Source organism: Pieris rapae, chromosome 12 (assembly GCF_905147795.1).
Source record: "Pieris rapae chromosome 12, ilPieRapa1.1, whole genome shotgun sequence".
In the NCBI taxonomy this organism is placed as follows: Eukaryota; Metazoa; Arthropoda; class Insecta; order Lepidoptera; family Pieridae; genus Pieris; species Pieris rapae.
In genome coordinates, this window is record NC_059520.1 from 8,437,910 (window position 1) to 8,452,916 (window position 15,007).

The 15,007-nt window shown below is 33.9% G+C and overlaps 1 protein-coding gene across 2 annotated transcripts; it reads left to right on the plus strand.

The window, feature by feature from the left end:
* Positions 1 to 217: 217 nt before the first annotated feature.
* Positions 218 to 11,361, plus strand: LOC110995210 (glutathione hydrolase 6). 2 transcript variants are annotated; one of them, XM_022262268.2, is made up of 9 exons: positions 218 to 434; positions 3,266 to 3,426; positions 4,822 to 4,973; positions 5,640 to 5,834; positions 6,542 to 6,678; positions 7,642 to 7,810; positions 8,536 to 8,649; positions 10,488 to 10,603; positions 11,027 to 11,361. In XM_022262268.2, the coding sequence occupies exons 1-9, from the start codon at positions 401 to 403 to the stop codon at positions 11,332 to 11,334; spliced, it is 1,386 nt and encodes a 461-aa protein (XP_022117960.2). In that variant the 5' UTR covers positions 218 to 400; the 3' UTR covers positions 11,335 to 11,361. The 2 variants fall into 2 exon arrangements, with proteins under 2 accessions (XP_022117960.2, XP_022117961.2); XM_022262269.2 differs by lacking the exon at positions 218 to 434 and having other exon boundaries at positions 3,326 to 3,435.
* The last annotated feature ends 3,646 nt before the right edge of the window (positions 11,362 to 15,007 follow it).

A 15,007-nucleotide genomic window follows, 5' to 3' on the forward strand; every position in this document is an offset into this window, starting at 1 on the left:
AAATTCCGTAAAATCCATTTATCCTCATGCGCCTAAAGTAGTTTCATTTGAAAGATAAAAAGAAAAAAAAATCTAATGTGTCCTTTACACTACCAGTTTACAACATTTTAGAAACACGACTTTAGATTTTACAACAGTCGTGGTCAAGACTGTGAAATAGTATTTTTTTGCTGACGGTACTACAAGAATGCAAAGTAAAAACGAAGCTGACGTCACCATCGACTCCCGCGCCTCGTTTACAGTTACCCGCGACTTGTGCCTCGCAAGACGTTAAATAAGTGAAATTATTAAACTTATACATAATAGTTATAAAATGTTAAAAATATTTAATCATTGAATTCGAAAAATGTTGTGTGTTGTGTTGTGTGTGTTTCGATAGTTGACATTACAATTTGTAGCAATGTCTGTTAGTCCAGAACCAATTTCTACTCCAGGTTTGTGTTAACCAAGTTTTATACAAGGACTTTCAAACAATACTCAAAATTTGAATAAAGAACGCCATTGTGTTTGTATATATGATGTACCGTGACTACTGTACTTTAGGTATCCAGACTAAAATACCATTCTTTTCTTCCGGAGATGACCGTCTAATATTATTATAATAGAAACGCACAACAACATTATCAGTTATCAGATTTATTGGTGAATAGTAAAAATTCGATGTAAGAAAACAAACAAATCAATACACTTTTAATAATAAACTAACAACACTTTTAAAGCCTTTTTTTATAATTCCATATGCTTAATTTCCATCTCAATTGTTATATACGTATATGTATTTAATTAAAGCTAATTGTTAGTAGTAAAATGTTAGTCACTTTTGAATATAGGCTTCCTTCCAGATGGTCTTTGCCAATAGTCTGCCAGCCTTATCCTGCTATTTCTATTAAGCCATCAGCCTACCTTATTTGTACCGGGTGGTCCCTTTTATTGTTGTCTTTAATGTTCATCTGTTGTGTAGGTATCGTGTTACATAACTAGCCCAAATATTATCTATATTCTAATATGTACTACCAAGGAACCAATGGCTTACAAGACGAATAAAACATAAAGGTTTTACTATAAAAAACAAACCTACGAATTTATGTTTACGGATTATGTTAGAAACCCTTTAATAACAAAATCTAGAAACCATCCTAATTATAATAAAAGTCAAGATTTTTGAGGTAGTTTTGGTAATAAATAAAAATTAATGTGTAGAATATTTTCTCTAAAACACCACTAATATTGTTTATAAATTACAAATATATTTAATATAATACACATGGTATGACTGTAGAATCTTTCAGTAAAATCACATCAATTTGTCGTTCAATCCCGCTATCGAAGCAAAATCTTTAATTTCCGTAATACGACTGCTACCTTAAATAGTTTATTTCGATTTTGAATTTAATTTAAGAATACTGTTATAATCAATTTATTACCAAACCGAATCCAAAATGTTCTTAATATTTATCTCCATACTTTTATGTAATAAAGGAATAAAAACTGTGGTTATTGAGGGACGTATTTGTTGGATTGATGATTGAAGTTTGGCATGTACAAACTTGGGTTAAAAAATTATAATATGACGCATATTATTATGTCTGCTGCAGCAGTAACTTCAAAAAAATATATCCATTTAAAAGATGCTGTAACATCTTATTCCAATAATCATTACAAAAATATGAAATACTTTATTGTAAGTTCTAAGTAACCTAGCCCTTTGTATGATCATGGTCCTTAAAAATGTAAGTAAATGTAAATGTAATTGACGTTTTGTCGTACTGGCCACTTTGATCTTAAATACCTCTTCTTTGGTTAGGAATTTTCGATTTTTACACCTATATACTCGTGCGTTTGTTTTTAAGAAAACCATGATTCATTTCATTTTTCCGTTATAATTTTTGAATAATATTTTTTTTCCGAAATTTGGATAACTTCTTGCAAAATAAATTCAACTCTGATGGGGCAGTCGAAACCGCCTTCTATGATTTTTCTTTAATTTAAAGACTTGTAAAATTATTGTAATCTGATATAAAAATTTAAAAAAAAAATATTATTATTATTATAAATATTTTAATTTGCTACTTTAAATGTTTAGACAAAACTAAAATATCTCAAAATATTTGACATATACATTTTCTTTCAGTTCTTCTTTTTAAATTTGGAACCTAGAACTAATCGTATTAAATGTGAAAGCGTAAGTTCTATGTAATTAAAATAACATAAAGTATTCGAAACTAAAGAAGCAAACGCAAAGTGTTGCACAATAATCTAATTACATGGAAGTAATTAACAACTGAGGATTACATTTCCTTTCTTGTACTGCAGCACATGTATATGCGGCATGAAATAACATGTTTGTGTGTGTTGCACTAATAACCTTAAAAACCAGTAGGCAGATCTGTGGCAGAGAAACTAAACAGCAGGGCAGTGTTTATTCTCCCCTTTCCAAAAATGTTGTTATTTGTTTAAGCTTCGCTACTCCCGTCGGGTCAGAGTTTTGAATTAAAAAGTCCGACAGAGTTAAAAAAATCGTCATTAGGAACAAAACAATTCTACCGATGTAATAAGCAAAATCAAGAGACTGAAATGGCGATGGGCTGGTCACCTAGTAAGAGGACACGACAAATGGAGCAAAAGGGTGACGTGGTGGTACCTAAGGGAATGTGAACGGAAAAGAGGCCGACCACAGAAAAGGTGGGACGATGATGTTAGACAAGTGGCAGGAGTCACATGGAACAGAGTGGCACAAGAAAGATAGGAATGGAAAAGGTTGGAGGAGGCCTTTGCCGACTGGCAAACAGATCTGGGAAAGATCACAAAACAACAAATATTACACTAAATTTAAGCATAATTAATAAAGATTTATATCTTTAGAATTTAATGTTAACTTAACAAATCCATGTACCTAATTAATCTGAATAAAAGGCTATTATTATTATTATTATTATACTCCCGTCGGGTCCAGGCTATCTACAAATCAATTTGAAGCCTTCAGTCATCTGTATACAGCTTACCAGAGCTTCTAAGAAGCAAATAAAAGAAATATATTCCCTCTACTAATAAAAGTTCACAAACCACTTCACAAGACACTTTCTTTTGCGAACTGGCGAACTGTGGAATCGACTCCCGGTGGGGTTCTTCTCTGTGAGATACGACCTCCAATTGTTAAGGAAGTTAATACACAAAGGCCGGCAACTCACCTATGCAGCTATGACTGTTTTTTTGAGCGTCCTATAGGCGGATTTTCCCCCAGTCTTAAAAAAAAAATTTTTTGCAGGTGTGGTAGAACTTCGCGAAGATGTTCCACTAAAGCAGTACCATACGACAGCTGGTGGTCTTTGTGCAGGTGGACCCCGGGTCATCATTGGAGCGTTTGCCACTCTAACAGTTGCTGTAACAATTGCCCTCATCACTCAAATATATTACGGAGACTACCAAGTAACTTAAGTACATAGATGCACTTTTTACTATGCACTGTTTTATATATACTAGCGGTGTGGGCTTCGCATGGGTGGACATTAAAAAAAATGTACATATTTATAATCTTTAATATTGTGGAACATTTTTTTTCCACCATCAATAGATTTCGCAGCGCATGCCTTAGATATTGATAGCTTACAGACATTTATTACACATTGTGTAACATTATTGAAGTTTAAGTACGGATTATTTTTTTCTTGCAATTAAAATAGCGATTAATCAGTTATGTAGCTTTCAAACGGTAAAACAATTTTTCAAATCGGTCCAGTACTTTTTGAGCCATTTCGTTACAAATATACAAATATTTCCTCTTTATAAAATAATTATAGATAGGTGATACAATTTACGTTTTGCAAAAATGTAGCTGTATGTAATTGATTAAAAGGTCTGGAGACCTCGGGGAGCAAGGTATTGGAGTCCATATTACTTTCCTCATAAAATGGAAAAGAAATAGGGGATGTTTCATTATTAAATTTGAATAATTATTTTGTATTTGTTGAGCCAAATATATATAGTATGTATTTGGCTCAAAAGTTAATATTAAAAAATAACTATTTTAATACATATTACGCAGAAATACTTTAAGAATTTTATACTGATCTTATCGTAAGGCAGTGTTGGTCTAGTGGCTTTTGCGTGCGAATCTCATCCCTGAGGTCGTAGGTTCGATTCCCAGCTGTGTACTTTTGGACTTTCTGACTATGTGTGCATTAAATACTGAAAAGGGGCAGTGCCTCGGGTTTTAAGGGATTTTTATATTTTTTTCTCTATATTGGGGCGTTCCGTAGTTTTATTTTTTTAACAAACACTGCAGTCCAATTTTTGTTTTAAATTTTATTGTGTTACAGAAAGATATAAAATTGTACATAGAAAATACACAAAATATAAAATCGAGTATCGGTTGGAAACTAGAAAATGGCGAAAGGTCGTAAATACTTTACCTAGCACCAACCATAAACTGAACTTACCTCACTTTTAAACTTTTATATTTTTTAAATAAAACTTTTACTATATGTGTGTAATACTCGCGTAAACCAAAACATTTGTTTTGTTATGTCCCATTTCCAAGAATATAGTTAATATAAGTCTAACAATATTATACTAACTAATTTTATTTAAATTTGTTAATATAAGTCTAACAATATTATACTAACTAATTTTATTTAAATTTGTTAATATAAGTCTAACAATATTATACTAACTAATTTTATTTAAATTTGTTAATATGAGTCTAACAATATTATACTAACTAATTTTATTTAAATTTGTTAATATAAGTCTAACAATATTATACTAACTAATTTTATTTAAATTTGTTAATATAAGTCTAACAATATTATCTAACTATTTAAGGTAGTACCTCACGGCTCCGTCTCCTCATCTGCAGCAGAATGCAGCAGTATCGGAACCAGTATAATGAGAGCCGGCGGTCGGGCTATAGATGCTGCAATTGCGAGTTCATTTTGCCTGGCTGTTGTAGCGCCGCATAGGACATCGTTGGATGCGTGAGTAACGGCTTGGAATTTGCGTTTAGACTTTCCATTCCGAATTATGATAATAAAATTCATAATACTACCGAACAAGCTATAATTTTATACTTGGTTATGTAAATTCTGGTATATTTTTGTAAAAATAATTTAAAAATTATCAGTATACATAATTTAATTTTTGTCAATGTCTAGCTGTGCGAAGCCGGTAAAGAACGCTAGTAGTTTTTAACCAGTTACGTAAACCTGTAGCAGTTGCAGTATTCGTATAATGTCTGCTGCAATAATATACAAACAAATATCTATATCATTGCGTAGACATTTAATTATTGATTTAAGTGACATCTGTGATAAAGATACTGTAATTATACCTACAAAATTATAAAAGGTTGGTAATTATAAAATATTGGTTTAAGCGCCATCTATTAAAATTTGGTTGAACTAATACAAAGTCTTAAAGCCAGTGTTTGTTATTGTAAATCGGTACAATTTAGATAGATGGCAGGGCAAACGTTCATAAGCACATGAGCTTGATTTTGATAACACGTTTAATATAATAAATGTCTAAGGAGTACCTTAAACATTGATACAATAATAAAATGACCTATATTGTAGATAGGTAAGTATTTAAAGATTTATCTAAAAAATCCCAGAGAGTTTTATCTACTAATAAATATTTTTCAGGAGCGGATCACTTCTATACTGGGAATATCGGCGCATGCCGTATCTACAGCCTGCTGTGATGGAATGGGGCGGTATTCGTAGCTCACTAGACCCAAACCCAATACCAAGATTAGTCTTAGGAATGGCGGCATTACACGACAAGTATGGTACAATGCCATGGCCGAAGTTATTACAACCAGCTATTGATTTGGCAAGGTTCTCATTTTTCTTAATTTTAAATTATATTAATTGCAAATGAAAGACAGTTTGATGCCTCTGTTTGATTCTTTTTTTTTAAATAAATTTTCCTTAAGTAAAAACCAAACTCTATGCAATTCATTATGTTTAAATATTTGTTTTTTTTTTATTATTCATGCCTCTATTTAATTCATTCTTATTATATAAATTCTTTAAATAAAAAATCAAAGTCTCGCGTGATTGGCTACTGTCCGTTAATACACAAGTACAATATGGACACTTACTACCTTTTCTAGTTACCTTTTTGACAAGAACTTATATGCAAACATACACGAAGAGGTAATTAAAAGATATTAAACTAAACAATTGAATTATAAAAACTATACAAAAATCGATTTTAAAGTGTTAGATGAGCAACTATGGGCATCGACACCCAGCGCGTTTATCAGAAAGAGAAATCTGAACATCGATGAGTTTTGGCCAACACGCGTCCTCCGGAAAGGAGGTGAACAAAAACCTAGCCACAGCAACGCATGGCCGAGTCTGTTAGTAGTTTGTATACCTATAACAATTTCCCCAGAGTTGAGAATCGCGCAATTAACCTGAGTTCACGTTATACTTAGTTCTTAGTTCTTGTATTGTATTAGCGCTCGGGATACGTAAAAGAATATGTTAAATACATATTTATTCTTACATATTCTTAATGTTGATGTTTAAACTTCCAGAAACGGCTTCAATATATCGGCAGGGCTCGCGATTTCCAGCGCTTCGCAATTAACGCCCGGATACATCGCAGGCGCATTGCGGACTGAACCACTTCTGGCAGATTACTTGCAAACATTACAACAGAATAGTAGTGCTGGTGAGTTACTCCTGATATTTCTATAGAAAATAGTACAATTTAAAATTACGACGAAATTTTTTATGAACTTAAATTCATTTTATAGTGATTGTCTGATACCCTACCTCAGCTTATACCGAAAGCTCTGGGTTGAAACTGGTTGTAACAGTAATTCAGGTTAAAAGTTCCTCTGTTATAAAATATTATTATCAATGAAACATATACGCATGTACGTTTCCCCCAGACATCGCCGTATAGTCCCCTCAGAAGATTTACATATAAGATATATAATAGGATGTTTCTTCATTCATCTAAAAGTACCCTTTAATCGCTTCAAATTGAGATACGAGGCCTTACTAATAGGCCGCTTTCCTGGCGTAAAAACTTAAGTCTAAACATGCACAACATAAAAAAAATATTTTTAAAAATTTTCTCTTCATAAAAAATTTTACGAGATCAACAAATAAATACAAAATCACTAAAACTGATCCAGCTGTCTTCGAGTTTTGCGCTTTGCATCTGCGATTCATTTTTATTTAAATAAATCTTCGATGTGGCAATATTTAAGGTCAATAATAATATTACAAATTCACACATGGAAGAACTATAGTATGTGTATAATGTATATATTATCTTTAATGTAATTCATCATATAGTACGAGTAGTGTCGATCTAGTAGCTTCAGCGTGGGACTCTCACCATTGAGGTCGTAGATTTGTTCCCCGGCTGTGCACCGATAGACTTTCTGTGTATGCGCACATATAACATTCTTGATCTTGATTGAATTTATTGCTTGATCGGTGAAGGAAAACGTGAGGAAACTTGGCTTGCCTTGAACCCAAAAAGTCGTATGTAAAGCACATGTGGCTCACCTAATTGACAAATTTTCATGAAACAGAAATCTGAGGCTGAGATCTAAAAACATTGTGCCACTGATTTATTTATCTTTATTATTGATTTAGGCCTTTTTTTTAATTCTTGTAGAACTCTGCGCATCGTGGCTTTGTGAGAGCTCTGTTGTATCAAGTACTGTGGGTACAGTGCGAGCTGGTACCTGGCGGATTTGGGCTGGGTCGGCGGGCGCGAGGGCAGCTATTGCACTCTCAACAGCTTTTGAACCTCCTCCGCTATCTTCTCTAGAGGCATTTCATAGGTACTTATATTTTCGTCATAGGTTAGTGGTGGTATATTCAACAGTTTTATAAGGAATATGAGAATAATGATTGGTTAAAAAGGCGCATTAACATACTGTAACAATAGAGATACTAGTGACAATATTAGCAATAGACATTCTCATAACAAAGATAAGCCTGGGTAGGTTCAATGTCAACTGTATATTAAAGTAGGTTTAAACACTTAGGTAAGTAAATTAAATTCTGGGAATATAATGACCCTGCGGTCGAATCCAGTCAAGTGGGACATCTGCCCATGGGTGGATCTACCTATGATCTACCTAAGCTTTTTGGCCCGTGGATACAAAAATCTCCCCGTCCCTACTGAATACAATAGGGGATAGATATTACATTTAACATTTTTTTTGAAATCTTATCATAAGGTTGTTAACCCAACCAGGCGTCGATCGAACGGAACGGGGAATTTAAGTGTGAAAATGAACTACCCGTCATAGCCCAGAGCCCCATAAATTCAGTATTCGCCCATTCATCTGCCTAATAGGTTCGTTACATTAATAGAAGAGAACTCGTGTCTATGCATGATGAACAAATGAATTTTTTTGAAAATAAATACAGCCCACTCCTTATAATAAGTAGGTATTTTCCCTTCATTAGAGACATTAATTATAAATCTAACAAATTATTTTTGGGTGATAAAAAATTAATTGGTTGGATGGCCTTGTATTTGAAAGTAAATAATTTGCAGGGTAGTAGCCAGTCTGCAGTCTCAAGCAATTTCAGCAGCTGATTCTTGGCCCAGTGGTGTTGCATCTGGATTAGCTGTAGTGGATTCACAAGATACATATGTTGCTCTAGTCACGTACGTTTGTTTATTATTCTATATATTAAGTAGTCCACTTACAAGAATCCTCTCTAAAACACCTTCAGACGCCGCTCTAGATATTGTACCCTGGCCTACGACAGTCAAATTTATTGCTTAGCCGAATTATATTAGAATTGAACCTTAATATTATATTATAACTAAAATATATCATTAAAAGAGTCCCTTTAGGCAAGGTTCCGAAAATACTGGCAGTGTACCCCCTTTAAATAGCTAGACTAATTCTGTTCCTTTATATAGGAACTAGCAAACTCGGCTAAGCGTTGCTGTGGCTAACGTTTCTGTTATATTATAAATAAATAAATAAATATAGCCTTTATTAACAATCATTTAAGTTACATTTTATCCTACTTCTACTCTATACACTACTTATGCTTAATAACGAAATTAAATTAAGGTAAATGTAAATATTATCATATAATTTCCCATTAGACACCGGTTTCTTGATTGTCTTGCTTTTCAGCATAGGCCTCCCCAAGTGTTCTCCACAAAGATCTATCTCTTGCTTTCCTCATCCATGTGGCTCCTGCCACCTTTTTAATATCATCTTCCCATCTACGATGCTGTCTACCTTTACTTCTCGTTTTATGTCTAGGGCACCATTCCATAACTTCTTTGGTCCATTTTTCCGTATTGCTTCTTATCAAATGCCCGGCCCATTTCCATTTTAGTTGTTTGATTCGGTATTTTATGTCTATAATTTTAGTTTGTTTTCTTATTGTTGTTAATCGAACTTTGTCTTTTAGTTTTAAGTTAAGTATACTTCTTTCCATTTGATGTTGACAAGTTTCTAATGTTTGAATATTTTTGTTTGTGCAGCTCCATGTCTGACATCCGTAAGTCATGGCAGGTAAAATACATGTATTAAATATTTTCTTTTTGGCTTTGTTTGTTATAGTCGGGTTTTTCATGACCTCTTTTAGAGCCCAGTATCTTCTCCATCCTATGTTTATTCTATTTTTGATTTCTTTTGTTGTGAGGTCTGTGGGAGATATTATTTGGCCAAGGTATGTATACTCGTTTACATATTCCAGTTCCGTAACGTTGTTAAGTTTAATAGGAGTTTTGATGTAATTTGTCATCACCTTTGTTTTACTTGTATTCATTGATAATCCAACCTTTTTGCTTTCGTGAACAAGTTCTTCAACCATGATTTTTAGAGTTCTTGGGTCCTCGCATATTAGTATAAGATCGTCGGCAAATCTAAGGTGGTTTAAAAATACTCCATTAACCTTTATACCATAGTCGTTCCATTCGAGCTGTCGGAATACATATTCTAAAGTTGCCGAGAAAAGTTTGGGTGATAAAGGGTCACCTTGTCTGACACCTCGTTTAATCGGGAAATATTTTCCGACCTTTTCTGTGCGTATTTTGGCTTTCATATTTTCGTAAATGTTCTTAATTATACGAATGTATTTATCATGAACCCCTTGTGAGGCAAGGGCTTCCCATATTTCCCCATGCTGTTATATTACATAGTAGTAAACAATTCAAGGGAAACGGTAGGAGAACTAATGTGAAAGGTAGCTTTGCGAAACGATGGTACCTTTAACACAGCGCCATCTGTTAGAATTGTATCAAATAATAAACAAATGTTTGCAATAAAATAATATTGCGGGTATAAATTGAACTGCACCCGGTGTGCAAATTTGATTGATACGAATCCATATAGTATAGGAGTCCTTCGCGGACAAACAACGTAACACGTGATTTATATTTAATAAAAAGATATTTCTTTGACCTCCAACACTCACCTAAAAAGGCGATTTCACTGTCCGCATCATGTGATACACAGTTTTATTTGGCACACCTTACAGTGGTTTATCGACCCCCTTTGGTTCGGGCCAAGACACATTAACCGGATGGAAACAAGACGTTCCTTCCGCACCGCTTGATCTAGCCCCAGCTATTCTCGTCGACGAGTTTGTTTGTGGTGAGTTATTTTTGTCAATGTAGAACATGCAACTGATATTTGCTGAATAGATAAATTAGATTATCAACACGATTAAACCTTAACACTTCTCAGTAGGATATCTAAGCCGCGTCCTCTAAATTTGTGTTTCTAACGTTCACTGATGGAAATTAAAAAAATAGTAATGGAGGCGCGGTCATTTACCATATACCAGACAGTTAAGTTATTCAATTTGAAAAACGTTTATTTTCCCTTAATAGCATTTTGTTTACTAGTATTTAGGAATGTCACAAATGTCATTCGATGCCAAAATAAGAAAACAATTGACAGGCGTCACACAAAAAACAACACAGCCGAGAATAGATGCTTTCGGAATTTTTTGTTAGAATACTTTAAATTCATTTATTTTTTAATTCAAATACAATTTGTTTTTTGTTATTTCAGGAACTCGTTATATAATGGGTGCGGAATCTCTATCTGCATTAGCCTTAGGAGCGGCTACAGCGCTCATGGACGGGCCTTTGAACATCGTGGAAGCAGTAGAAAGCGCTAGAGTTGCTGTAGAGGCTGGCGGAACTCTTGCTTTAGAACCAGACAGAATATTGCCTCCAGCCGCTTTAGCAACGCTGTTAAAAGGTCCACCGCTTAATGCCACGCTTCCACTTGCAGCGCTAAATTTGGTACAGCAAAGAAGCGATGAGCTTCTGTCACATGCTGACAGTCGTGGTGGGGGCCTGGCGTCTAGATTTTAGTGCAATGAGATTAAATATTTGTTTCCAGTTTTTGTTTTATTTGAGTTTTGAAAAGTACGTTATAAACCAGACTAAAGTGCATTATTAAAGTTTTACCCGGTTATTTCGAACAACAGATTTTAAAAATATTTTTCATAGTCAATTTATTGATTATGGCTATATACTTCGCTAATAAACTTTACCTATATAAATAAATTATTTTTGATTTGATTTGATTTGCTAATCAAATCAAACCATCACACATCACAGCCAAATTAGGTATTATTTAAATATATAGAAAAAAAATTAATCGTTTTTCCCTTTTTTGCTATATTTTTAGTGTAATTGTTTGTTTTTATTTATATTTTTTGTTAAAAGACAAACAGATATTAACAAAGTATGGAAGTAACAGTTCCATAAACATAAAAGATTTCTTCGAGTGCGTTCGCTGTTTACCTAAAAACAGATCCAAATATAAAATAGTATATATATTATTATAATAAAAATAGTATATAATAATATTATTATAATATACTATTTTTTAACAAAATCACCTATGACATTATTTGTTATTAATATTTAACTATTAACGACAAAATAACTCCGCAACAAAATAGTCAAGCGCGAATGTGCACGTGTGCCAAAAATAATTCGCACACAATAATTATATAATCTTGTATTATTATCGTTAAATACATTTTAATTGTTTTATCACGAATAGTCGCATTACACGTGCCAAAGCATTATTTACTACGAAATGTTTGCTATTCCTATCACTGCAAGGCTATTATTTATTATACATTGTAAACTATTGAGACGTGTCATCAGTGTTGCCATTTTTCACGTATTCTAATTTTAGTGAGATTCAAAATAATATTACGTATTTACTGACACACAGGCTAACACATAAAGCTGGAGGTGAATTTAAAAAAAATGTTTACGTGTACTAGTATAGTGAACACACGTAAGAATTTATGAATTTTCTTTATGACCTTATTTTGGAAAAATTATCTACTATATGCAACTTTACAGATTTTGTTTAAATAAAGTTAAATAAGAAAAATTGTAAATGAAATAAAAAAACTAAATATACATTTACAAAGTATACAAAGAGAAATTCCTTCAAGGCTTATGATAGGCTACCTGTCTCGATGTGAGCTAAAGACATCCGTCATGTTTTAGTAGGTAATTGCTGCTTGAGCATAATGCCGCATTATTAAAAAAGGGTAGGAATTGTTGGGCATACTTGATTGTTCAAAGAGGTCATAGAGAAGGGTCAAGTTAAAAATATCCATAACAGACGTGCAGGAATGGGGTATATCGGGATCGTAGTAAGTGGATATCCATGTAAGCCTCTCTCTCTCTTTAGTTGGCAGGTCATGTCTGAGCGTCGTGGTCAGCAACGAAGCATCTAGAGCGGACTATCTGCTTCCCATCAGTTTCTGTCCAGCGCTTCCCTTATCACACTGTATAGCTTTAAAAACGATGAGTCTTTCACATGATCGGCCCATCTGGTTGGTGAACGGCCACGTGATCATCGGGAAAAAAGAGTGACTAAATAAATACGACGTCAATTAGTCCAATCAAAATGAAATTCTTGGTTTTGGTCTGTCGTTTTACATTCTCGCCCCGATATTACTGTTTGTATCGATAAGCGAGCAACATAGACGTCACTGACGCGAGCAATGTGCGCGCACATAAATATGATAATTTATTATCTTTTTGTTGTCGATTCCCGATAAACAGCTTGTTTTTTAACAATTACCCATAAATTACTGTTATCAGTTAAAGGGCAGCCATTGCGCCATCGCAAAGGGCTAAGTAAACTTTAAAATGCGCCACGCTATAATAACATGATTATTATTTGAAGGCTGTGAACCGGGATAAAGCAGGCATAGTGTGAAGTTATTTATCAACCGTATTTCTCAACCAATAGACAATTTGTTTTTCAATTCAATTTCTTACATAACTTGAAAAGAGCCTTCGATTGTTCAAGCTCTGTGCTGGCAAAAATAGCCAATCTAAGTTGTGCAGTAACTTGGTAGTTTAAATTTTGGCGGTTTATTTTTATTTCTAGTCTAAGCGTAACCAGCACACAAAAACTATTATATTATCGTAATCGTATCGGCTTCGGGTGAACGGGTCAGTGCGTCACTGATTGTGACATGTGTGCATTGTGCATCGTACCATTAGGTAATGAGTTGACGTGAGCCGCGTCTAGAGTTCCCCGGTCCTTACAATATTTTTAAAACGTAACACTACGATTATTATCTCTATTATTAGAAATAAATGAAGGCATTTCGGCCACTCAAGTATCAGACGTTATTCACAGTAGGCTGAACGATATCTGTAGAAAACAATCTGGAAATGCTTCAAAGTGTCTAATGGTAACTTTAGGAGGCGACGATCTCCGATCGTCGTTCGCCGTACCCCCAGCTAAAACTGATCTTAATGGGCACACATGGCAATTGAAATAATAAATGAACTTTATATATTAATATGTTTAGTTTTGAGTACCACAAGAAAAGATCTAAGAGTTCTTCGAGTAATTATAAATACGCAGGAATCAACGGCAGATGAATTCTACGACCTTCTGTAACTGACTGGCTTCCACGGGCTTATTAACTGAGACCAGTTCATCGTTTATCAACTCCCCAGCCATCGACTCCAATAAAAAGTAGGGCAAAAAAAAATAGCATAATGTCACAAAAAACACAAGGAAAATCAAAAGAGACATATCTAAACTACTTAAAGAAAATCCAATAAAGCTGTAAATTGTACGCATAATCTAACCACGGTAAGCCAGCACTTAACAGCAGGTAACTTACAAAAAGTTTTTTTTTTATTCTAAGTTTGGTATTTGTACTACAAAAAAACGAAGATAAAGGAACTACACGAAAACAAACTAAAATAAACGAAAACATACGAAAGTAAACGGAAATAAACTGAAATAAACGAAAATAAAAGGAAATAAACGAAAGCATACGACAATAAGCGGTAACAAACGGAAATAAACAGATATGGACGGATATTAACGGAAATAGACGGAAATCAATGAAAACATACGAAAGTAAACGATAACAAACGAAAATAAATAGAAATAGTAGAAAAGTTTCACCCTCCAGGTAGCATACTCATAACGTCTATCTAACGTCTTTTGCATTATCTGGCGTTTAGTATGACAGGGGGGGGGCATACCCCCAATGCCGCATACGGCATATTTAGGTTTTGTTCTTACTTTTTCTGCCGCTTCTTTTGCTTACGTGTCCGCCCTCTCGTTCCGTACGTCTTTACCGAGAAGAAGCTTACCCATGTAAAACCCATGTTTTGCTATTCTTCTCTGCTGCGGCACTCTTACAGGCTCCAGTATTACGTTAGAAATCAAACAATATAAACTTAAAACAATTTACATAATTATTTATTCCACGAGAAAGAGATTTCCCTTCTCCAGATTGAAAGAAAAATTCTTGAGATAGAGACAGATCAATCAGTTGGTGGAGGCCTGTACTTACGAGGTCCTTAAAAAAATTATTTCTACACAACATTTTGTATCTTATGTATGGTTGAATGTTTCAAGAAATATATGAGGCTTAATCATTATTGCATCATAAAATTGTATGCTTACCGATCATACACAAATTCTTTAACCCTGACTGCACCGAGTGATGTACATGTGATGCAATTGTTTGCGTAT